The 26,988-nt window shown below is 36.4% G+C and overlaps 1 protein-coding gene across 1 annotated transcript in view; it reads left to right on the top strand.

Moving 5' to 3' along the window:
- EYS (eyes shut homolog) overlaps nt 1-26,988 on the top strand; it is a 1,607,944-nt gene that overhangs the window by 1,380,677 nt on the left and 200,279 nt on the right. Inside the window, 2 exon segments of the mRNA XM_045842859.1 lie at nt 16,189-16,297; nt 23,466-23,686. Of these exon segments, the coding sequence (XP_045698815.1) occupies nt 16,189-16,297; nt 23,466-23,686 (330 nt within the window).

The following is a 26,988-nucleotide window of genomic DNA, read 5'->3' as shown; positions in this document are numbered from 1 at the left end:
AGATAGATTTGAGTTGTCACTTTACATTAGTATCTTAAACAGCAGACTTTTTTATGTAAGATCTCTTAAATAAGATTACTTGTTTGATTATTACAAAAAAGAATTATAAATCAGAATTCTAGTTCAAAATCTTTTCAGACATGTAGCACTGTTCTTTATTGCTAATACAAACTAAAGCCTTCAACAAGATCAGAAATAGTGCTTTTCAAACCAGGACTTCACAGGTTAGCCTAGAATCCAGTTCAAATAGGACATACTAGAGTGAATTTCTGAGAATTTGTAATCAGATTTCTTAATAATCACCTTCTTATATAATGTTAAATCTAATAGAATTTAAGGAGGTGAAAGTTAAACATTTCTTTAAAAGCAATACAGTGAAATATTTTTTAAAGTAAAAAACATTTAAGATACCATGAAAATGCAAATAGCACACAGTAAGAAAAAAATTAAAAGCATTGATTTTAGGATTATTCTCTTACTAGTATTACTTTGAGTAATATGTCAGATTTCCCTGGCACATTTTCAATGATCCCATTGTCTCTCTTACATGATTGTTTATTTTGATCTCATAGAAGACATATTACTACTTCATAGCAGGTGAAAATAAACATATTCCAGGCACCAAAGAACCATCAACTGAGTACCTGCAATGCCTGGCTCTGGTTTTCTCACTCAGTGGTCTGAGTATGTTTGATATGTCACAATTCAGTATTTGTCATGTCCCTGCCTAGTTCCCTTCTCCTCCCTGTGAATCACAGATTTTTAAGGCTGTAACTGCCCCTAACCTCATAGCTAGAAATCTTCATCAAATTCGTCTTTATGGGTTTTCTCTATGGCACACAGCTTATGGGAACTCAGAGGCTGTTTAAAGTACTCCAACACTATTATGTGGATCTATCACACTGATTGAGCAAACATAAATTAACAGCAATCCTAGATGAAGGAAAATTAAATGTATTTCATCTTTTTATTGTTCTTATAATTAAGACAAAATAACCAACAGTAAAGAGTTCCTCAAACCAGAAACTTTTGACAGTTTGGAACAGATAAGCATTTCCTGTGCATTGTAGGATATTTAATATCATCTCTGGCTTCTACAGGCTAGATGTCAGTAATGCTACCCACCCCCACCCCAAATGACAACTAAAAATATCTTCAGACATTGACAGACATTCCCTGCGAAAGAACCAAATCAGCCCTGATTGAGAACCATGTTTTTTTTTGAAGTACAATCTTTAGATCAGGGGTCAGCAACCCACAACCATGCATCAATCTGACCACATATATCCCATTAGCATATATCATAGCCTGTTTTCATACATCTATGAGTGTTAGAATGTTTTTTACATTTTTAAAAGATTGCAAGGAAGGAGAAGAATATGTAATAGAGACAGGAGGTAGCCTGCAAAGCTTCAAATATTTGCCTCATGGCACTCTGCAGAACAAATTTGTCAGTCCTTGACATGAATAAACTGAGACTCCAGAAAGTTAAATAACTTGTCTAATTTCACACATTCTGCCATCACATCTAGTTTTTTCATTATTCTCAGCTTTTTACACTTCTACACTGTGTTTTTCACAGGACAATTAGGGTTCGAAACAAGGCTGCCCAAGTAGGAACAGGACAAATAAAAGGGATTATCTTACATACTCACATGTTTCAGCTTGCAGTTGATGCTTCCTTTTGGATGTCCTGTTTGGTCTGCAGAGTAGGAATCCATCAAACACGTTCTCTTGTTTCATTTGCATAACCTGATTTTGGGGGGGAGAGTTGGGAACACAGTAAAACATCAACATTTTCTGTATTCTAAAGTATTAGGAGCAGGATTTTTACCTACTTAATTTTAGGAAATATCAGATAAATGGATAAACAAACTGACCAAGAAGTACAATGGCAGGTTATCCAGCCTTAGGAAAGAATGAAGTTGCATATCACAACATGGATGAACCTTGAAAACTTTATGCTAAAGTGAAATAAGTTAGACACAAAAGGGCCACAATTATATGATTTCATGTACATGAAATATATAACTGGATTAGGAAAATTAATTATTTGGTTGTCAGGGTTGTGAATAGGACAGAACTGGGAATTATTGCTTAATAGGTGTAGAGTTTCTTTTTGGAGTAACAAAAAATTTTGGAAATAAATAATGGTTACAATTGAACGACATTGTAAATATTATTAATGCCACTAAATTTACACTTAAAAATAGTTAAAATGACAAATTTTATGTTATATATATTTTATCACAATTAAAAACAGGTTTGTCCTGGCAGGGTAGTTCTGTTGGTTAGAGTGTTGTCCCAATACACCAGGTTGCAGGTTCAATCCCTAGTCAGGGCATATATAAGAACCAACTAATGAATGAATGCATAAATAAGTGGAGCAACAAATCCATCTCTCTCTTTCTCTCCCTCTTTCTCTTTCTCACACACTCTCTCTCTCCCTCTCTCATCTCTATCTCTATCTCTATATGTCTCTCTCAAATGAATAAAAAAATTTAATGGTTTTCATCTTCATGCAGGCAAATTCTGGATACCTGAGTGCTGAGAATGTGACCAACCATTTATTTAGCTGGCGAACATCCACCCCACTTTTACATTAAATCAGGTTTTCTCAAGATAGGCGTTATTGATAATTCAGAGGCAGAATTCTTCTTTGTTGTCAGGAGTTGTCCTGTGCATTATAGGATGTTTAGCAACATTGCTGACCTTTATGTATTGAATGTTAGCAACATCCCCCTCCTTTTGTTCAGCAAAGATGTCTCCAGACATTACAAAACATTCCCTGGGGGGGTGGAGGGGGGTGGGCAAAAATCCCCAGCTGAGAACCACTTCTTTGAAATAATGCATATGATGTTGAATTGCTTAAGAAAATCTTTAATAAAAGGTTATTGCCACACACACATACACACACAAACCCCTTTTGTACAAATGATAGCAGAGCTATTAAAACATAAAGAAATGGCCTCATGACATAATGAACTCTCTTTCAATGCAATGTTTAAACAGAGACTGAAGGTCATTCTTTAAAAAGTGTCATCCATTCAGCAGGAGAATGGACTATGCATCTCAAATAATTTCAGCTATTAAGTTTCTCCGGCTCTAAGTACAGTTTACTCTGTCCCATGTAGGCATTTACAGGTATGTGAATGTTAACTGACTGAGAAATTCTTCTTTATAAAGTTTGTTCAATACTTCTATTCTGCTGACAAGGAGTACATGGAACTGCATTGTATTATGTTTTGCATAAGACCTTGAAGAGAGAAGGGAGGTACTGCTTTTTACCTAAGTGATAGAAAGAAAAATAATTTGATTGATCATTATAACTTACTTAGGTATTCATTTGGAATTAATCATTTAATCATGTGTGTATTTTAATATTACTATTACAACTAGTGCTTTTTTTCTTTGAAAACTATTATTTCAAGGTATTTTAGGTTCTGGCTGAAGTATAGTCAAATTGAGACCACTTTCTGAATTCAGAAAATGCTTTTGGGTAGAGAGGATGCTTAAGGAGCCTTTAGCAAGGGTGATAACATTTCTGGACTTACAGACACTTCCCTGTTCTTCTCTCTATGTTTTCACACTGTACTGTAAACGTGATTATGTGGTCAATAATGCTTGGAGTCCTGAAATATTTAAAGACAAAAATGGGCTTTCTCCATCTGTCTACAATACCAACATCAAGACCTTTCTTTTAGCATAAAGAACTTATTATTTTAACATTTGTGTTATTCTCCTCAATATTAGTACACTAGGTGGTCATCAGATTCAAGGTTAAAGTAACCCACCATGGAAATGTTTGCTACATTGATTGATTGTCTACCAACAAACATCTACAATTGATAAAAATCTTTGAATATCAATGTTTCTTTTATCATACACAGTAAGTCTAGTCCCTCCCTGAAAAGTTAATGAGATGCAAATACAAGGGGGATTTTTTAGCCTTCAAAATATCAAATGGTAAAGGAAGAAAAATTGCTAAATAATTTTTTACCATTTCTTTTCCAGTCACTACTATAACTGTATTCACCCCAAGAAGCCTTTAGTGTTTGGTGAAATAGCAAACATAATCCTCTTTACACTTTACAAACAGAGGTCTGTCAAAATGTTTTTTATGATTCTATTTGAATTGCAATAAATGCAGATACTAGATTTAGGTGTTTACAATAGATTTATGTTGATTATATCAGTGTTTCCTGTCAAATTAGACTGCACTTTGAAAATGTTAAAAGGAAATACAATATTGCTTCCTGATCTCATAGCTACTCCTGAGCTAAGATATTAGTTAAACCCAAATCATTTAGATTATCTGTGTATCTTAATAGGGTGGCCAGTTACAATTCAATATATACACATTCTAATCTCATTCATGTCTGAATTCCATCTTAACTATTGAACACTGCTACTATTCAACCCTCTGGGTCTTATTTTTAACAGTGCTCCATTTAACAAAGAAAAACTTTCATTCTGAACTTGTTTATTGTATCTGCTGCAGCAAATTGTCATAAACTTGGTGGCATAATACAACAGAAATTTATTCTCTCACAGTTCTAGAGACCAGAAGTATGAAATCAAGATATCAATAGAACCCTCCTCCCTCCAGAGGCTTTAGAAAAAAATCCATTCCTTGCAACTTCTGACTTTGGGTTACTGCCTGGCATTCTTTGGTGTGTCTTGATTTCACTCCAATCTCTGCCTCCATCTTCACATCAAAACCCAGCTTTGTCACTTATGGTCCATGTGACCTTGAATAATTTATTTAACCCCTTGGGTCCTCAATTTCCTCATCTTTAATGGGAAAAACATTTCTACTTAACTCATGCAGTGAATGTTCTTCAATGTTTTTAAGTACTTGGAATAATGCTTGGTTTATAATAATTGCTACATAAATGCTTATTAAAGCAAATAATTCCATTGTATTCCAATATAAGAATCCACTGCTAATAGCAACATATACCAGAGAAGGACTCTATCACTTTAAAATTATCTATTTCAGTCTCTCCTGTTTGGTTAAGTGTCACTTACAATAGATAGGAGATAGGGCAGATCAACATGAAGGCACCAGCTGCTGTACTGCGTCTCACTAAAGAAGAGCAAAAAAATCTAAAGATGGGGGTAAAGATATTTCTTTTTTTGCGATTTGTTTGTTTCCTATAAGCAACAAAGCTAGGCACTCTTCAAATTCCCTGCTTTCATTTTTGCCTCATAGGCCTGGCAATCAAGTGGTCCCACTGTGTGTTCTCTAAATAAAATCTTTCTGACATTGCTTGCTAACTCAGGTTGAATGATCCTTGAAGATGTAGTACAAATTTGTCAGCTCTCGTTAACGCTAACCTCCACTGCCAAGGCTTGGCCCTGATTCCTCCAGTTTCAGTGAAAACTGTCCTCTCAGAGAATGAGGTACATTTCCTCCTTACCTATGTGGGAGCCTTCAGAAGACAACTGCTTTATCCACCGCCACCTTCTCACCAAGAATGTTCCAAATATTCATTTACAATAGATATTTATTTGTCTATTGGAGGAATAGATCCATTTTAAGTTGTGTTTAAGATCATTTGACGGAACACTATTTTATTATTTATTTTTCTATACAAATTTTCCTTCTTTCTTCCATTCCTTGCTATTTTACCTATATTAAAAATTACCTTAAATCATTTTTGAATTAAGACTTTGTCTTAATTAACACAGATTATGTACTTTAGAGGTTATTATATTTCTCTGTCACCTTGGGCCTATGAGCCTTGTAATAATTTAGTTTTATATTTGTATCAAGTAATACAAAGCCTTCAAACCATCTCCACCAGTGAATTGCCTCTCCTGATGAGACAGTGTGGGTTTCGGTTCCACTTACAATATTTTCACATAGCATCTTCTGAAAATTTTTCAAAACATTTAGTGTAATTGTGTTTCTTATTGAAACAACTTCAGAATGTGTTGTCTCTATTGTAAGGATGAAAACAAAGCATTCTTTCCATCATCATGACCACGTACTCCATTACATTCCCCTCAGTCTTTAATTTGGAAGTGCTTTCATGGAAGCCCTTAATAAGAAATAGACTCAAAATTAAGGAGAGGTTAGTAATTCTTCTTTTCATCATTAAGCCTCAATTACAAATTCATCAATTCTATTTATTTCATTGGTTGAATTTTTAAATTTTTACTTGTCTGGTTATCTTCATATTGAAAGTTTTCTGGGGTAAGAATTTGGCCCAGAAAGACTGGGCCCTTCACCTTTCTTCTTCCCCGTCAGAAATTTTAAAGATGGAGAAGCCATGTTTGGCAAAGGACATGAGAAGCACAATCAGAGAGGGGCAGTGGCATACATAAAACAACAAAAATTATGAAGACTTATTTATATATAAGAACAAGAAATGGGTATACTTGCTCAGAGGAAATAAACTGAAGCAAGGGACTGTTAGATTGCATGCTAGTGGCAAAGAAATATGAAACCCAAAGAGCTGTTGATCTGAGGCGTGGCTTGCTGAATCTCACCACAGCCTTTTTACACTCGGAGTGATGAAAATATTTACAGTTTTGGCTCAGAGAGTGCTTCTGAAATTTAAATCCTTTGCATCTGTTAGTCTACTCTTTCTTCATATGGTTTAATAAGAGCAAGAATTGTTAGCAACTTCACTGTATTAAACATAATACCATATAACTATTTTAACATTAAAATATTTTATGGTATAGATAGGTAGATGTATAGAGATATAGAGATAGCTATATCTCAGTTAAAATGCACTGCCAAAAAAATCACATGCTACAAACAATGCAAACCATGTGGAAACTGTAACATTTAGAAGAGAAGAACACTACACAGTTATTGTTAATATAAGACAATTTAAAAGAAAGAATGAGCCAATACTCACTGTAACACATCAAAAAAATGACAAGGACACATATGGTCTTTTCCTGAAGAAAATTTGTCTTTAGCTTCTCTCAGTCTAGTGGAAATGAATGTCCACATACCCATATCACAATTGTTTTTTATTCAAGTGTGCTAAAACAATCTATTTCTTACCAAATTGAGTATTTCCATATGTTATTTTAACTTGGGAAACTTTAGTCTCTCAAATATGTTTGTTTGAGAGTTTAGATGTTGGAGAGGAAAAGATCAGGAATCAGTATTTTTAACTCCTGAATTTGGATTGATTATTCAGCAGATTGGATACAAGTATATCCCAAAATTGCTCAAAAACAAATCAACAGAGACAATAATAAGTATTAGAAATGAAGGGTAAAATTAAATGCTACCTGGTATTTGTAAACTAAATATGTGTATGTTTTAGCAATAATGTTCTCAAACCCACATTCATCATCAGAGTAAATTGATCCAATCTAGAGCTGGGAGCTAATAGATTATAAATAAAGCTGATTTTCTACTAAAATTCCAAAGGAAATGCTAACAATGAAGTTGATTTTTGTAACTTTCTTAATGTCCTTCTTCTAAGTGAATGCTTAAACCCCACTGAGAAATATTTACAAAATTCAGTGGTATGTGTTTAACAACCAGCTCTCAGGGAAAAGGGTGGGATAAGGGACTGATTTGGTTTATTCCATTTGCCCATTTCCCAGGCATAAATGCTGCCACCATGGCCCAGTTCCAAGCTACCAGCATGAATTCACTGGTGTGGCATTGGGAAGGGATGCACAGAATCAGCTCTTGTGAGCCAGTGCCAGCCTGCTCCAGCTCACCACTGAAACTTCCATCCATCGTGTTCAGGGATATTAAAGCCAGATGTGAGGTCAAAAACCAACAACATTTCTGAGTGCTAATTTCAGTTTGTGTAATTGTAATGATCATTATGAGAATGTTATTGGGTAAAGCAAACAAGGGAATTCTAGCCATCTATACTTTTTGGAGGAGCTAGCAGGAGTCTTTGAACTCTGTAGAATATGCTGTGGATCCCATTGCACATGAATCAGACAGTGTAGTCAGAAGTAAAATCCCATTTCTTGAATAGCCCTGATTTCTCATGGCTGCTGGGTGGACGTTCCCTTGACAACTGCCCTGGTTCATCAAGGGTGTAAATGAAGCTCCTGCTCCAGCAGGGCTCAGTGTCATCACAGCTCCTTTCTTACATATCAGTGCTTTGCAGGATAATGGCTTGGTTTTCTCTGTAATTTATTATCAGTTGCAGTTGGGCTGTCTGTCAGTCAGAGGAAAGGCTAAATGAAATAATCAAAAAACAATGACCATTTCATAACCATCATCCAGAGACAGGAAGTCCTCAAGACAATTACCTGTTAGGAGTCATGCAGCGTTCCTTGTGCAAGCTGTTTGTAGGACCAGTTGATCACCTCCTTGATGCTGTAAACAAAAAGTGATGCTTTCGGTGTGTTTATGTTGTTTTATTTGGTAAAGGGGCTAACACTCTGGCTTTTGTGCCTGATCTTTTTATACTGTTTTAACATATAAATTGTGCTGAGTCGCACTGACAACCTCAAGACACATGGCTGTGTTGATAAGGCTATATAAAACCATTACATCATACTCTAAAAAGCATCTTCTTAAATTTGCTCACACAGCCATGCCAATTGCATTAGGTATATGAACTGGTAAGGAAAGCTGTACGTCTCTGGACAATTTCATCCATACTGCCTGATGTATAATCTTTTAAATATATTTTCCCATGTTTTCCTGTTGCAAACAGGGAACTAAAACAATCACACTATCAATTAGATTCTATCTCTGTGGGGACCAGGTGCCTTTCAGTCCCTTCATCTCCGCCATGTACTTTTACTGCCATCTGCTGATAGGAGTCTCCCATCTCAGGTCTTCTTGTGCTGAGCTATCACAACTCAACTAAAACTTCAGGCTGAACATGAAGATCGCAGCTGCTAACAATTGAAGTTAACACTTCTGTCTTATGTCTAGCCCGAGATTATTCTTTTACTGAAATTTTCAAGCTGGAGTTTAATGTGTATGCTATCCATTCACTTCTGAGCAACACTTACATATGGTAAACATTAGGCTTGTTATTATTGGTCAGAGTAGTTATTAATATGGAGACTCATTTAACTGCTATCTATACTGTATGTTATCCATATAGAGAATTTGTTTTGGCATTCATTTTTAAAGTCTAGTTCAAGTAAATAAAGAAACATTGACAAATTCATTCCTGTCCAAAATTTAAAATAGAGTGGCTAGCATCATTGCTGGAAAATAGCCAAACAAGAGAAAGAACATGTATATTTTGCACCTGGAAAAGCATTCAGTGTTGTCATCAGTTTTTCAATATTCCTTAGAAGCAGTTGGTGCTGTTCATATCATGGTTTCAGAACTCTACGGCTACGGCAATTATGCATGAGCCATGCTTTGGGAGCCTTCAGCACAGCACTGCAATAGTCCTATAAAGTATTTCATTTCACTACGGTTTAATGCCAGTGACTCATAAAACTCCCAGATTTGACAAATCAAACACAGGTACCTTGGAGAAGAAAAAAAAATCCATACTTCTTATTTCTCTCTAGAAGGCAAACAAACCACTTAGGTGCTTTTGAAATACACCACTGAAAAATAGTGTGAGGCAGATGTATTGAAATGCCTTTAGTACAAAATAAACCTGGGGTGTAAAAGGCTAAAAAATTTGTCCTTCCAAATTTAAAGCCTGTAAAGTCATAAAGGCACCTCCAAATGGCTTGTTTAATTTTTCTTCACTCTGCCTCTACAAATTAACCATAACTTTCTATTTGCACTGCCCTTCAAAGGCAAGGACTCAGTTTGTTCTTCATTATTGACTTTTCTTATTATGAAAGAAAAAAAGGTGGGAATTCTAGCCAAGATTACTCTACAACTTCCCAGTTTGACGTACCTTCTTAGTGTCAAACACATGGCAACAGTAGAGACAGTTTTTAAAAACAGATAAATGAAAATATAAAACAAGAAAAATCTCTTCCAAAATGAGAAAGAGACAAAAATGCAAAGCATCAAAAGAGGTAATACTACAGGCCTACCATGATGTACGTCTGGAAACAGGGGAGCTCAGCTTCTATAGGGCAAAAGGAATTAAAACTACTCAGGAATATTTGTGAAAGATTTTACACACACACGCTAGCATCTGGGATTCTGACTTTTAAGCAAGCTGTCAGCCCGGAGAAAACTGAATACAGACAAGGTGTCATGAGCAGAAATGCACAAAGCAGTCATTTGTAGCTCTGTGAATGAACCTGTGAGTATTTTTAATATCACCATGAGACAGAACTACCAAATAACCATTATCCAAGATTCCAGTTTAGGGGCTTATCAAAGTGAGATCAGAGGAGCAGGTAGGGTCCTCATGAGGCAAGCACACTGAGTGCAGCAGATCACAGGAGGAGGCTCCCGAGAATGGGGAAGAAGAGAGAAAAACAAAAACACTTCCCTCTCAAAATGATGCTGCACAGTACAATATCAGGACACATGGCAAGACTGAGAAATGAACCATGCAAGTCATCAAAGGAAAAATGAATCACTCTAATAAAATCATTTTTATGGAAAAGTCTGACAAAAACTAAAATAAGTATTTGTAGGGTGCTAAGAAGCATAAATGAAAGAACAATATTTATTCTAAAGGAGAAATTATAAAAGCAAATTAAATTAACACCAAAAATATACAAAGGATTCAGAATATTGGGGATAAAAAACACATTCATTAAAATTTAAAATGTTTTAAATAAAATAGATGGTCCTGGACACTGTTAAGTAGGGGAAATGGTCCTTTGGGAAAATACAGGATAAAGAAATGAAGAGAATTTTTTTAAATGAAAACAAGGTTAAGAAGTTTAGAGAATAACTTAAAAGGATTCCTAAAAATGTCTAATATAAGTTCCAGAAAAACTATAAAAAAAAGAGATTTCAGAGATTGTCAGAAAGCAATATTTGAAGTGATTCAGGTGAGAATTTTCCAAAATTAAAGGAATATATAACTATTGAGATAAAAAGTGCACTCAGAGTATTAATTAAAAAGAATGAATAATGATTGATCCATGCCTAGACTTATCATCACAGATAAAAAGATGATCTTAAAGCTGTAGAAGGAAAAATTAAAAGAACAAAAGAATAGCCTTTAAATAGAACAGATGACTTCATATCAGCAACAGATTGCAGAAAACAATCATGTACTGTGCTTAAAGTTCTAAAAGAAAAAAATGTAAAATTTATACATAGTCAAACTATTGTCCGGAGATGATATGACTGTAAGTTTGCTATTTCTCATCACAAGAACCTATCCAGATGGGCTTTGCAAGGAGGCTGATGGAGAGATGTGCCTGGAAGGAAAGCAGGGACCTCAGGAAAATGTTATTGAATTCTTTAACCCTTGATTTGATTTTCATAAAAATTATTTGTTGTTTTAAGAGGTGAGATTTAAAATATATTATACTTCAATCTCAAAATTTAGAAAATGCAAATAATCAAAACTTTCAAATTAAAAGTCTCATTCATATGAGAACATAGCCAGTGGTAATATTAGTTAAAGTAGTTCTGGTATAATTTCTATGTATATTTTTATAAAAATGATACATCATCTAAAGTGTCTTTATCTTTTTTATAGTTTATAAGAATCTCTTTTCATTCCATTAAGTATTATTCTGCAATCCCAATTTAAAAGCTGGGCAAACTTCCATTATATAAAAGTACTTGATTTAGTGCACCAACTCACTCTCCATTGCTTACATTTTTACAACTCCACCCTTGCTTTCAGATACCCTAAACATCCAGTTTGAGCAGAATCTTCCAAAAATTTTATATAAATTATCTCTTCTGAATGTGAATGTTTCCACCACATTGCTTAGCATATCTAAAGACTATAAATCTAATGAACAAGAATGTTAAGAATGCTGAAAATATGTTCATCAAATTTTAATTTTTAAAATAATAAAACCTGAGTATTTAATTTTGAGTTCCATTACAAGCAATGTTAGTAGCAATGTTAGTAGAAGTAGATGAATACTTCAACTTGACTGTATAATTATTTTCATAAAAATCTCTTCAGAGATCCCTGTCTAGTCAGCAAATAATTGCTTTAACTTTGGATTTTAATATTAGTACTGAATGATTTATGTGCATTAAATAATGTGATTCTCACCAACCATTTATGAGCTAAGAATGATTATCTCCCTTCTGTGGATAATCACACTTCAGGGAAGAAAGGTTAAGTGGTTTGTCTACGATCACTCAGCCAGTCAATGGATTATCTCAAAATATGATACTTGAGTCTTTAAATCATTAGATTCGGCTGGCCTCAGCAATACTTGAAAGACATAAGGGATATGCACTCAGATTTTTCCTCAAATGATTTATGTGGCATAATGTCTAATTTGTTTATAGAGCATTTTTATTTCTTATGGCATAATTTGCTCTGTAAGTAAATATGAGACATAAAAATGAATGTGATAAGAATATACATGTGGGGAAAAGTCTCTGGTGGGCTGGAGTACCAATTTCTAAAATAGACTAAGCAGACAATAGAAACAACCATTTGGTGGTAAAGTCAGGGGAAAAGGCAGAAAGTGGCAGCAAGCAAATAAGAGTAATGGGGCTTCCTTTTGTAGATCTGCATCAGGGTTAGATTTTTAATAGGCTCTGAATGAAACAAAGAGATCTTATTTCTAAATGAGGACTTGTGCATTACCTCAGAACTATTCCCTCCATATCCAGTGTAAAGCATCATACAGGTTCACCTGCCCATATATCTGTAACTGTGCTTCATATATCCTTACCATATACAGTTCACACAAATGGGATACTCTAGAAGTTATTTTTAGAATTTTTAACAGCAATCCGATCAGAATTAGAAGTGACTTTGGAAAACTACAGTGGATCCAAAAAAGTAACGAAATGATGTATTGCAAGGCCATATCAGATTTGTGTATCAGATTTGTATTTCTAGGCAAGAAGGAAGAAAATCTGCAGACAGTTGTCTCTTTGTGGGGAGATGGAGGAGGGTAAGAAGGGTGTTGCATTTTGTTTTCCATTCCACTTACTCTCCAACATTAATTTTAAGAAAAAAGATTGGTAAATGATTTAACCAATGAGTGTTCAGTACAAGTGACTTTTATTTGAAAAGTAGAAAACAGCATTAAAATTAAAAGAGAACCAACTATATGGGAAAATATATTTGCCAATGACACCTCAGGCAAGGGTTTGATCTCCAAAATATATAAAGAACTCACATGACTCCACTCCAGGAAGACAAACAACCCAATTAAAAAATGGGCAAAAGACTTGAAGAGACCTTCCTCCATGGAAGGCATATAGAGGGCCCAGAGACATATGAAAGGATGCTCAGCATCACTAGCCATTAAAGAGATGCAAATTAAAACCACAATGAGATACCACCTCACACCAATCAGAATGGCCCTCAGGAACAAATCAACAAACAAGTATTGGAGAGGATGCAGAGAAAAGGGAACCCTAGTGCACTGTTGGTGAGAATGCAGACTGGTGCAGACACTGTGGAAAACAGTAGGAATTTCCTCAGAAAACTAAAAGTGGAACTGCCTTTTGACCCAGCAATTCTGTTACAGAACACAACAAGGGGGGCCTGGGACGATATACTATTATTGAAATAAGGCCCCAGGTCCATTATGTCCGCCACCCTAGGAAAGACGTCTCTCAATGCCAGAGATTCGTGAAAAGGAAAGGAAATGTTTATTTAATGCTATACTAACTTAAAGTAGTGACCTAATATCTTTATCAAAATTCCTAAAGTCTCTAAAAACACCCACAAACACACAGTCTTTCCTTCCTTCCCCCTTTGCCCAGTCCAGAGTACCGTATCTCAGGAAAGGAAATAGAAGTCCATGGCTCAGGCAGTCCTCTGGGTCTTCCCAGTTAGTACTCCATCTCGACTGGGAGACCTCCCTGGGTTCCTGGCACCCTCGGCTGAGTCGCCAGGATCTCTGCTAAAACCAGGTGGTGGTTCCCCCTTCTAAAGCTGTGGGGGTCCCCATTCTGGCACAGGCATGTGGTCCTCTCTCCCAGGGCCACGGGAGTCTCCACTCTGTCAAGGCCGCGTGGTTATCCTTCCTCAGGGCTGCGGGAAGGGGAGAGTCCCCACTCTGTCCAAAGCCGCGTGGTTCTCCCTCAATGGCTGCCGTGTCTGGGTTTAAATCCCCTGCGCCAATCTTCTTCTGCAGCCCCATTTCCGACTCCTCCTCCACTTGGGCACACTTGCCCTCAATCTGCTGTCTTCTCCAGCTTTTCTGGTCGCCATCGTGGGTCTGGGCAGGTGTCACCCCATGTCCTGGAGCCAATCTTCTCCCAGCTCCCACACAGGCGCTGTAACTCAGGGGACCTGCCTCCCAGTCACATCTTGGTGGGGAGATCCCTTTCCATCCCCCTGGCCTTGAGCATGACCATAGTTATTTAGCATATCTAAGTGACCAGCCAAAGGCTGTAGGTATGCTAAATGACCATGCCATGGATTAGCTGCAAAGCTGCCCTGCATGTTCTTGCTCTGTGTGCCCCTTCCCCCAACTCACACCTGTGGGGGAAGGGGTGAAGACACCTTAAAATCTCCTGGACACCTTGAGTTCTGGACCCCATTTCAAATGCCTATTTGGGGTCCCCCCTCTTGGCTGCACCCTGTAACAATTCCACTGCTGGGATTATACCCTAAGAGCCCTGAAACACCAATCCAAAAGAACCTATGCATCCCAATGTTCATAGCAGTACAATTTACAATAGCCAAGTGCTGGAGGCAACCTAAGTGCCCATCAGCAAATGAGTGGATCAGAAAACTACGGTACATTTACACAATGGAATTCTGTGCAGCAGAAAAAAGGAGCTCCTACCCTTTACAACAGCATGGATGGAACTGAAAAGCATTATGCTAAGTGAAATAAGCCAGGTGGTAAAAGACAAATACCATATGATCTCACCTTTAACTGGAACCTAATCAGCAAAAGAAAAAAGCAGACAAAATATAACCAGAGACATTGAAATTAAGAAATATCTAACAATAGCCAGAGGTGAGGGGGGAGTGGACAGTGGGGAGAAGGGTTTTCAGGAACTACTATAAAGGACACATGGACAAAACCAAGGTGGAGGGTGGAAGCAAGGGAGGGAGGTGAATTTGGCTGGGGTTGGGGGGAAATTGGAGGGAGAAAATGCAGACAACTGTAATTGAACACAATAAAATAATTAAAAAAAAAGAAAAGTAAAATTAACAAATGATCTTGTTTGCCTGGAACTTCCCTGGTTTAAGCATAAAATATCCCATGTCCTAGGAACTCTCACTATCTTGGACAAATTTAGAGCAGCTGGTTAAAATTAAAAATTAAAAATAGGTGTGTTTGTAGTCAAAAATTTAGAAAATACAAATAAGCATAAGTGAGCATTAAAATCATTCATATGTTCAGTGTGCAGAGATTGCCACTATAAGTATTAGTAAATGTATTTCCTAATATCTCTATGAAGTAGACTTCATAACAGTGCAAGTTACTATTACTACATATGTCAAGTGACAGGATAATATCATTTGAATTATCTTCTAAAATTCTATTTAAAAAATATGCCAAGTACTTTAATATGTGTACATTTTCATCTGATTGCATCACTCTGTAACTCTGATAAATTTTCAATTATGTATTGACCATTTCTGCTATTCATTCTACAAATTCCCTTAACCTTATACTTTTCTTTATCTCTGAAATGCAGTACTACCAGCCAGTACATTAGCAGCATGCTTTCTGAGTTCTGATAACTGTATCACAGTGTAATCTCACTGCCCTGGGGTATGCAGCCTTTCATTTCTTATTCCATTTCTATTTCCCCTGTAGGCCAGGGAGGGGAAATTTCTACCAAGGGAGTTCAGCATCATTTAGCATTGATGTTACTTGTCCAACAATCTCCTACATGAGTGAGACCATATGTCAACCACAGTTAGCACTTAAAATTTATCAATACCTACTTAAACACATAAAGTTCCTTTTGTTTTGTGGGAGTTTAACTTTCTGAAAGCATTTCAAGTCCTGATTTAAAGACAGGAGGAGACAAGGAGAATAAAATGCAGTGTTCAAAAGAAATATATCTTTTATCTATACTAAAATGTTCACACTTGGTTGCAGCCATATTTCAGGATTATTGTGATCCAGAAAGTACCTTTCTCATTGAAGCTGTACTTACCACCCATGTGTGAAGCTACCCCTTCTTGGCAATAACACATATATTAATGGCCTCTTCTTTTTTATTTCTAGCTTCACAATGCCTGCTGACAGTCCTGGGGTTGCTTGTATGATAGAAATGACTGCAGATGGAAAACCTCCAATACGGAAGAAAGACTTGAAAATATCCCAGGCCTCTCAGGTAGGTATACATATCTCCAGTTTCAAACATTACTAAATGTGCCCTCAATATTTAAAATTAAGTATTTATTTTTAATTTATTGTATTAATCATAGTTTTAATTAACAAATCCCTTGTAAAATCTCCCAACAAAACACCAGAATATTCACCTCTGATATTTTAGGTATAATTAAATATATTTAATGTTGCCTGTCAGTTTAAAAGTTTTATTAAATTTATCATGAAATTTATTTTCTTCTCAAACTTGCTATGTGATATGCTTGATTTAAGAAAAAGCTCAGGAACGGGGAAAATCGCAAGATACAAAACAGTGCTTCAAAAAGTTACATTTTTTATTAAATCATTTGTTATTGTTATTCCATTACAGTTGTCCCAGTTTTTCCCCTTTGCCCTGTCCCACCCATCCCACACCTCACTCCCACAGTCCATCCCCACACTGTTGTCCATATCCGTGAGTCATTCATACCAGAAAAACTTACACTTTTATAGGACATGGTAGTGCTTCTGATATGCTGTTAATTGAAATTTCTCTTAGAAACTTCAATGAAGCTAAATTGAAAAAAGAGAGAATGTCTGTCCCACTAGAGAATAGACAACTTGCTGAATTCTTTTCATTGTACTGATGTGGTTGGTTACATGCTTCTTAGCATGACTTTATAGCAATATATTTAAGATGAAGAATTCCTGGTTCATTTGATCAGCATGGAGAGTTAATGGGTATAATTAGAGCTCCAAAGTGCTAATTTTGGTACACATTAATGCCTGCAGTGTGTACTGCCCTAATGAATTGGAAATTTTATTTTATTTCCATTTTTCTACCTGGTCTCTTGTTCAGTTTAGATGCAGGCATCTAAAAGAGGCGCATAAGAACATCTAATGTTTTCATAAGCACAATACCTTTTCCAAATTATGGTCATATATTATCTCATCTGATACTCACAAGAACCCTACAAAGTAATGATTATCCCTTATACAAATCTGAGGAAACTGAGTAGCAGTTGTCCAAAATTTCATAGTGAGAAAGACAGAAACTTGATCCCAGGTTTTCTGAATCCCAACACTTTTGTGATCCTTTATAATACATTTAATTAACTCTTCTACATTTGCTACTGCCACAGATTCAAAACTGTCAGGTAGATTGTTAAATAGGAATAAAATTAGTTTTCATGTTTTAAAAGTCATGCTACAACCCAAGATGGTCACATTTTTAGATTCATGACATAAAATATTCAAATAGTGGATAATACGTAAAACACTGATCATTGTGTATAAAAAAATCTAATGTGAAGTATTCCGTGTGATTTTAGTTATCCATTTTTATATTAAAAGCTTCATATTTTATTATAAATAACACACAGTATACTATTATCATAGTCATCAATGGACCATATATTTAATCCACAGAATTCAACAAATGTTCAATAAATACCCTTTTGTTGTCAAAAATGACAAATATGTTGTATCTGTAGCCCTTGTGACAAATCAGTCCCCTCATACTCTAGGTTGACTGAATGAGATACTGATCAGAATGTCCCAGGTAATATGCAAGTACTCACAAAGACCAACACATGGGAATAGAACTTATGATTTAAATTGAAAAGAATTTGGGTAGTTTTAAGGTGCTAAAGAGACAATGTGCTTAGGTTCTGTAAAGTTTTTTTTTACAACACTCTGCCTTCTTGTGTTCATCCCAACTCAAGTGCTCTGAAGTCTCAGTAAATCACTGATGGCTTCTAAAGTGAGTTAACTCCAAAGCTCCTTTTAATCCCCCTCATGGAGGCTGTCTGTCACAAAATCTGGCAGACTAGACCCCCGTCCTGGAGTTATGGTTTATCATAGCCCCCTGGAGCCAGCCTCCATTTGTTTGTTGTAACTACACCTTTTGCTAATCCCTTTTCCTCTTTTGTTACAATGAGAGGCAGGTGGAAATTTGTGGAATAAAGACTTAAGCACTGAGGATTTAGAGTTGAACCCACCTAATTTTAAGTCATGAACTTTAACACAAACTGTTAAAAAAAATATCTACCCCTGACTCTGCTCATTATAATAGAGATTTTTAAATAGATTGTAATGTGTCTTGGTATAGACCTCTTTATATTCATTCTTGTTTTAGTGCTTTGGGTGTTGAATCTGAATGTCCATTTTCTCTCACAGATATGGAAAGTTTTGGGCCATTATATCATCAAATAAGATTTCTTGCCCTTTATCCCTCTCTCTTATACTTCTGGACTATCATAATGGATATATTTGTCCATTTGATGATGTATCACAAATCACTTAGGTTACGGTCACTCCTTTTTTTAATCTTTTTTCCCCCTTTGCTTCTTTAACTGGATCATTTAAAATTACCTGTCTTTGAGTTTGGTGCTTCCTTTTACTGCTTGATCAAGTCTTCTTCTGAATTCTTCTAGTGAATTTTTTTTAATTCAGTTTTCTATCTTATGCTCCAAAATTTCTGCTTGGTTTCTACATTTTCTATATCTCTGTTTATGTCCTCATTTTCTTCATGATTCATTTTCCTAAGTCCATTGAGCTGCTTTATGACAGTTATTTTGAATTTATTGTCAGGTTATATTCATATATATATATACCTCCATTTCTTTGGGGCTGGTTTCTGGAGATTTATTTTGTCCCTTTGATTGGGCTATGTTTTCCTGATCTCCCTGTGCCTTGTCACTTTGTGGTAGGATTCACACATTTGAAAAAACAGGCATCTCTCCCACTCTTTATGGAATGACTTTGTATAGGAAAGAACCTACATTAATCACCTTAGCCAGATTCTGATACCCTTTCAAACCTTTTCTTTCTTTTTTTTTTTTAATGTCTTATACTCTTAAACCTTTTCTATGGATGTGTATTCTCTGACTTGTGTGTGGAAATTCTGTGTTATATGAATTTGCCGGTGTCTCTTTGGAGTGCTTGTGGTCTTTGCTTCCTCTACTGTCTGTCTGCAGTACAGCAGGTTCTCTAGAGGTGCCACAAACTGCCTAGTTTTCTTTTGTTCTCAGCAGCCCCTGGGTGTATAGACTATGCTGGGTCTCATTGGAGCTCCAAGACAGGCGAAATAAGAACCAGTCTCTCAGAAACCTGCTGAAAATCCAAAATGTTAGAAGCATGCCCTGCTCTCCTCTGTCCACCCCCACCCCGGCCCCAGGAAGAAGCCACCAAACTGAATCAGTTTCTGTGTTTTGCATCATGGGGCCTCTGGAGCAGCAGGACACCATCTAGTTCTCCTTTGTTATCAGCAATCTAGTGTATGTCAGGTCCTGTCACTACTCCAAGACAGAGGAGACAGAAACTCATTCTTCAGGCTGCCCCCTGAATAGCTGTAATTTTGGATACATGTCCCAACTGTTTCCATCCCCAGGGAGAAGTCAGAAGTTGGGGAGGGGGGTTGCCTACTTTCTCCCACTGAGGTGGGGGAAGAAACTATCCTGAGTGAATGAATACACGCTAATCTGAACCTTCACCCCTCTCACTGGCCCCAACCTGGCACTCTTTCTCGTCAACACTAAGATTCAGATAAGACGGCACCTAGTCCCTGGAAAGTCTACACAAAAATGGATGTTTCAGTTTTATATTTCCCCCAAAGATAACCTGGAAACTGGGAGTTTTCTCTCAATCATGCCCCACTGAACCTAGAGGAGAGCTATGGTGAGTAAGTAACACGCATTTTCCTGTTGGCCTCAGTATAGCTGGTTTCACAGTGGCCTAAGGTGCAAGTGCCTCTCAATGGAATCTACACATTTCTCACAAAGAGTCTCTGTCTCTGTATTGTTGAATTAGTGTCTACATGAGAAAAGGGAGGAATATCTGGGGCTTCCTATTCTGCTATCTTGCTAACCAGAAAGCTGGTATTTTCAGACTTTACTTTCTTTATGATTTATTTCTCCAGGTTACATTTAACTTTCTTATAGACAAGAATAATTTCACAACCTTCTTTTGTATCTCCACTTCCACATATCCATGTGCTCACAGAGTAACAACTAAATTTATTGATTACTTTACTAAAGTTCAGTTCTTTCTTTTACAGGTGAGAAGATATTATTTGAGAACATTCTTTAGCCTAGGAAGCCTTAAGGAACAAAGGTTTAACTGTGAAGTATGGGACCAATTAGGATTTCACTGATATTTATCAAATTAAAAAAATAACTCTTTGTGTAACATACTTGATATTAATCTCCTATGTAACTCAAAAAACTTCCATATAAGCACCACCCTATACTCTGTGCAATATATGTATAGAGAGATATGTTAGAATTAAAACCATGTTAATACTCCTTCCTGGATAGTATTTAGTAGGGACTTCCCATATGCTGAATCTGTCAAACTAGCAAGTTTCTAAGGCAGCATAATGTAGGAGAAGAGGCCTAAAAGCCAAGTAAGAGACTGGAGGAAAGCAGGATTAGGTTTCATAAATCAGGTCATACACAAATTTGTGTCAAACCTCCTATTTGCAAGTTGCTGCTATAGACTCAGAAAACCCCAAGATGACAAAGGATGGAGGCCCAGCTTTAAAGGGGGACATAAATTAATATAAAAGAAACTATATGCTCACAATTATCATGTTATGGAGGAGGGGAGCGATACTAACAGCAAAGGAATAAATACTCTTTCTGCCTTTTAATTCCCTTTCATTTAATGTCTCTAAACAGTCTTAAAGAATTTAAGACTTAAATCACATGTGAAAAGTTATCTAAATACATCCTCTTCCTAAACACTTTATCGAAAATCTCTTATTCATCTTTATTCCAAGACTCCATGTCTCTGGTTTTAAATTTATCTACATATAATTCAAGTAATATTTTAAAAATCTGCACTCACACTAAATAAAACTCAGTTCATTTCAATTTTGTCATTGTATACTTGGATAAAGATAAGTATACTCTGATAGTTAATCTTAACCAAAAAAATACATTTTCAGTTAACTTCCTATAATTTATTAACTCAAAAAAGTTATTTAACTTTAGACAGATTCGAGAATATAAAACAAAAATAAACATTAATTGAGACATTATAACAGAAATGCATGTAGTACCCTGCTATCTAAATTTAAGACAAGGCAGAAAAGAGATTAAAGCTGCTTCTTATCCATCTTTCCCTCACTCCTCAGTTTTTAAAAATGCATTCCCTTTTGCTTATTTCCTTATTTTATTCCCACACATTACAAAAGAGCACTATATTCTTCCTTTAAAAATAAACTCAGAGAGGAAAGGGAATGTTTGTTCATTCTTGTCAATGTGGAGTCCTTTCGCCTCAGTCACTGTTCACATTTGTCATTATCTTGATGATTCCTCCTTGATTGTCCATGTCTGTTCTCTGTGGTTTTATCTTATAAGATCATATCTTGATGTCAAACTCTATTCTCCATAGTCTGATTCACAAGGAGTTATTAGAAAAGACTTCCTTTTAAGGCTTGTCTTCTTAGGAATGATTATACACACAAAAGGCAGCTCTTGGATAATTGAGAGCCTGGGGAGAGAGGAAGTCAGCCATTTTAATAGTTATCTATGTGCAGTCAATGACAGCTGTTTTTTTAGACATTTCCAGGGCTCCAGTAAGTTGGGGCCTCAGATCAGAAGAAATACAAGAGCTATTTATTTCCATTGTTTGGGTGGTTTTTAATGGTCTAATAAATCATAGATTGCTCTACAGACTTTCCCTCAGATCTGACTACTGCTAACAGAAGAGGAGGATATTCTTTCATCCACTATCAGTTTTGTGCTAAGACAGCACACTTGTCAAAGCAGCAAGAGGTTTGCTGTTCCAGGTGTGTGATCAATACATGCAGATGTCAGGGATCCTCAGTGAGAGGAAGGTCATAGCCTTGGATTCGCTGAGCATGCAGGTTCATGATAGATCCCAGATTGCCTTAGCAGTGAGTCACTTATCTTAGCTGATAAAGAGCCTGGCTAATGATTCGTTAGAGTAATTGATATAAATGGACCTAGTATATGAAAAAGGATGTGAAAACAAACAGATGTACTCCTACACTGCATGAAAACTCTGTTAATACACCTCGAAACTTCCACTCCACTATACCCAAAGGTAGTCATCCTCTGAGTGACTCTCTGAGTCCTATATGAGGTACTCAGAAAAAAAAAAAAAAAGAATTCTCTTAAGAGCAAAGACCAGGTCACTAAAAAAAGAAGAAGATCTCAAGTAACAGAATTAGTTTGATCATGGAGACTTTGATGTCCTAAAATTTCACATGCTTCTATTCTCTAGAAGTAAATTTGCATTAAACCAAAAAACAGTAGTATAAATATTGTGACATCACTGGGCATCTCCCATCCCCTCCTCCCACCAGAGTTACAACTTCATTATTTGGCTTTAGTTTTTTTAATTCTTGCAATGACAGTTTCCCATTTTATTGTGTCTGTAATACCAGTTTAAATACTTTTCAACATCAGCTTGGACTGAGTGAGTTGTAGGTTTGAGCACAGCAGAAACATAAACTGCCTATATGCTGCTGCCATCTCCCTGTCATGTGCCCAACAGCCCTGAAGGTGAAGACCTCGTTGCCAGTCCATCCAGACCTCAACTGTAGCTCATAGGTTCCTCTTGAGGAAAGCTGCATTTAATGTACATCTAAATGATAAAAGTTTAATTTATATATGTTGCTGAGGGGTTAGGAAGGAGAGATTTAGTAGCAATTTACATCATGAAAGTGATCATATCATCATTCTGGTCAATGAGTACAAGTTCTAATTCCAAATAAGGTCACATTATGAGGTACTGGAGATTAGGACTTCAACATATGAATGAATAGTTGGAGGGTACATTCAATATCTAACAATAATTAAATAAGAAGTTTTCATTTTGTTTATCATTTATTATTTATTTCATAATGTTCACATTGAAATGCAAACACTTGAGTTCAGAAACACATTTCAAAGTAATCAATCAGCAAGTTTTATCAAATGCCCCCTTTTTTGTACTAAAATGTATTAGCTATTGTGAGAGATACAAAAGAAATATAAAATAGGAGCCCTTTTCTAAAGTAACTTATCTTACCACCTAGTAGGTTTGACAAATCTAGCCAATAATTGAAACTCGTTTAACACAAAACACACTAAAACATGCAATTACAGAACAAAATATCCTAGGCCTTTCGCCTATAATTTAACAACACCTTATAAGATTTTTATTGTTATTTTTTTCTACAGGTACATTTTGAGTCAATGTTCCTTGGCCATGTTCCTGAAAATGTTAAGACCCATAAGAAGGCCGGCCCTATTTATGGGCTCAAGGGCTGCATTGGAGAGCTTCAGGTAAATCACAAAGAATACTTCATCAGTGAGGAAGCACTGCATGGAAAGAACATTGAGAACTGCCATGCCCCTTGGTGTGCTCATCATCAATGTCACAACAATGGCACCTGCATTAGGTGAGTGTTAGCCTCCTGATCTCCAACCTGTATTGCATGACTCCAAATTCTTCAAACAACAAAACCAGCAGCACTGTCATCTGGGTGATAGAAAGGTAGGTTTGGAACATCCAAGTGTTTGCATGCATTATGTAGTTGATGCACACATGGGGTAGACACTTGTTTGCTCATGGAAATGTAAATATTGTGCTCCAATGGCAAGGAATTCCTGACCTCCGAACATAACTAGGTAAGTGAACCTAATTTTGACAATTTAAAATGGATCCAAGTAAAAGTTTACCAAACTGTTCTGCTTTTAAGAATTATGAATGAGAGATTATTATTCATTGATAATGCTTTTGCTGTATTAATTTTATTGTTTGTTTTTGCTTCATCTTAAAAATATCTGCTTATATCTCTAAAATTACAGGTAGAGAAAAAGTACCTATATCTATTTATTCTTTTTATTTATAATTCTATGTACATTTTTTTAAAGAAAAGATTTATTGTGCTTATAAGCTTAAGCTCTTAATTAAAATTATTCTCTGCTTCACTCAAATGTCTTAAGTGATTTGACCCTGAAGGGGTCTCATTTGGACAGGGTAGAACATATTCCCAGATTTCTTCAGTCCTCTGAGAAATCTTTTTTCAGGTCTACAGTAGTGACAGAGTGGAAGCAGAAACTTGTACAGATTATAATAATTCAAGTCAAGGAAAATTGACCAAATCTCACAGGAAATACCTTAATTAATTCACTTCAGTGATTCTAAGGAGAAAGCTATCAAGTCATTAATGACTTCATAAAAGTAAATACCTATATGCATAGTGTGTGAAACAGAAAAATTCTATTTAAAAAAGTAGGGTACAAAATGGAAGGCAGAGATGGGCACTGAAAGTAATCACTGGAATAGAAAATGATAAGAGAGAGAGAGAACCAAATGGCGAAGACAAGGAACAGAGGAATTGACAAGCATGATAAAGCCAAGGGGATATATTTACCAGATAGTCACAGGCTGACTATAATAAATTTGAAGAAAAAGCATGGTTTAGTGAAAAAGAAAGAGATCAACTCTTAGGGCATCTAAAACCTTTGCTCCTGATTAACTGTGTCTAAGTCTGTGACTTGATTTACACATTTGTAAAACGACAACAGCATTAGAGACCTACCTTATATAGAGAAAGTATAACAGATATAGTTTTAAAGGACTTTAAAAGAGAGTACATTTTGAGGCTAAGAGTGAAGGTAACTTCTTTGGCCACAGTCACTTTTCCGAAGGAAACAAAATCAGGGCTTTACTTAATAAGTATTCTGCTTTATAATGAACCCATTGATAGCAATTATTTTAAAATAATAATGCAGAAATTATCCAGCAAGACAACCTTCAAAACCCTGTAGAAAAACTTGCATCTTTGCCTAGTAAGTGAATAAACAGGGAAAAAAAACTTCTTCTGACTTTCTAATGCCTGAAATATTTGACATTTAACCTTAATAAATATTGTCAATGAGGCTTTACCATTGATGGAATTACAGAAGTGACAAGAATTGTGTTTCTTCCCCTCCTATATGTGGTCAACAGATTCTATCATAACCCCCATCATCCCCTCTCCTGCCATTCAAGCCTTGTATGATCCCCTCTAACTTCAGTGTAGATGAGACCAGTAGTTTACTTTTAACCAACAAAATAATGAAGAGATTGGGGTGATGGGGTGTCACTTACTTCCATGATTAGGTTACATAGGATTGTGAGCTGCAGCTTGGAAGGACACTCTGTCATGCTGATTTCGATAAACCATGTAGCAATTCTGGGAAGGTCCATATGACAAAGCACTGAGGGTAGCCCCCAGCCAACAAGCAGCGAGGAGCTAAAGATGGCCACTTGCCAGCTACATACCCTACAAATAAAATGCTTCTTCATATTCTATGAACAGCATGATTTCTATCTTCATTGCCAGAACTTAAGTCCCATGAATTACCCCTTGCATTATTGTACATAGGACATGCTCATACCTGGCAACTATGACTTCCATTCCAGCATGTCCCTGGGCATGCCAAAACCACAGTACATTGCAGTTAGCCAGTGCCAATACAACAACAACAAAAACAGACATTCTAGAGGGATCATAGGGACAGGACTGATAAATTTATCAAAAGCAGGAAATCAAGGGAAGATGCAAAGAATGATTGTTGGGTTTCAAATCTGATAACAAGAATGCTTGAATAATTGCAGGAAGAAGAGGGAAGAGTATGAGTTCAGTCTGGGCCTTCTGTCTTCAAAAGTCAGATGACCATCCAAATAGGTATACCCACATGTTAACAATGGTCGGGGCAAACACATAGATCTGAGGTCAACTATGCAGACCTTAAGGCTCAACTATATAATTACTGAAAGGAAGCAAAAAGAAAAGAAAAGAAAGCAGGGCAAGGAAACATTTTTAGAAAAACTGCATTCGTATTTTGTAGGAAGGGAGCAGAATGAGTAGTAGAGTGATTAAAAAGAAATAAAAAGTAAGAAGAAGGAAGCCATCCGAGGTAGGTGCTCTGGACTGAATATTTACATCCCCCAAAAATTCATATGTTGAAACCCTAATCTCCAATGTGATGATTTTTAGTGGTGAGGCTTCTGGGAGGCAATGTTAGGTCATGAGAGTGGAGCCATCATGAATGGGATCAAAAGTTCAGTACAAGAGCTCAGATAGCCAAGGGGCCACAGAGAAGATCACCAGGATGAAAATGTTATCTGACACCTCTTCCCAGTCTGTGTAAAATACGAATACCCAACCATATGTAGAACACTCCACCACTCTATGCTGTAACCCAAAAAGAGAACCAGATATGTACTGCCAGGGACTCCCAATGAGGCCATTAGCAGCCTCAGACCAAAGGAGGTGTTCAAGAAGAACGCAGAGCAAAGAAAACAAAAAAAAAAGATCACGAAGAACCACCATCATGACAAACTCCTGGCCCCCAGCAGACACATACCGATACTTAAACTACAGTGAGTGGTATAAAGTGTTCTAACCAAGGAACCTACATATCCTTTGTGCTACTGAGCCCCATCCTGACTTTGACAAAGAATCTGAACTGACTTAATGCATTTGATAATTCACTTGCCACGTGTATTATTGTCCAAAGTCAAAGGCTGCTTTTCCTCTTTATGCTGCCACATCACAAAAGGGATCTCTCCAAAATCTTCCAAACTCTCTTCCAACCCTTCTCAATTTTTGCATCTTGTGATGCCGTCTGACTTGATCTCACTCCTGAGCCAAGCTGGGCAGACTTCTAAACTCCCATCCTCTCTTTTCCTGTTTTCCCCAAATGGGAT

This window comes from Phyllostomus hastatus, unplaced genomic scaffold, assembly GCF_019186645.2.
Source record: "Phyllostomus hastatus isolate PE091 unplaced genomic scaffold, TTU_PhHast_1.1 phas_contig_40, whole genome shotgun sequence".
In the NCBI taxonomy this organism is placed as follows: domain Eukaryota; kingdom Metazoa; phylum Chordata; class Mammalia; order Chiroptera; family Phyllostomidae; genus Phyllostomus; species Phyllostomus hastatus.
The sequence above is the reverse complement of the archived record's forward strand: the minus strand, read 5'-3'. Positions and strand labels throughout refer to the sequence as shown.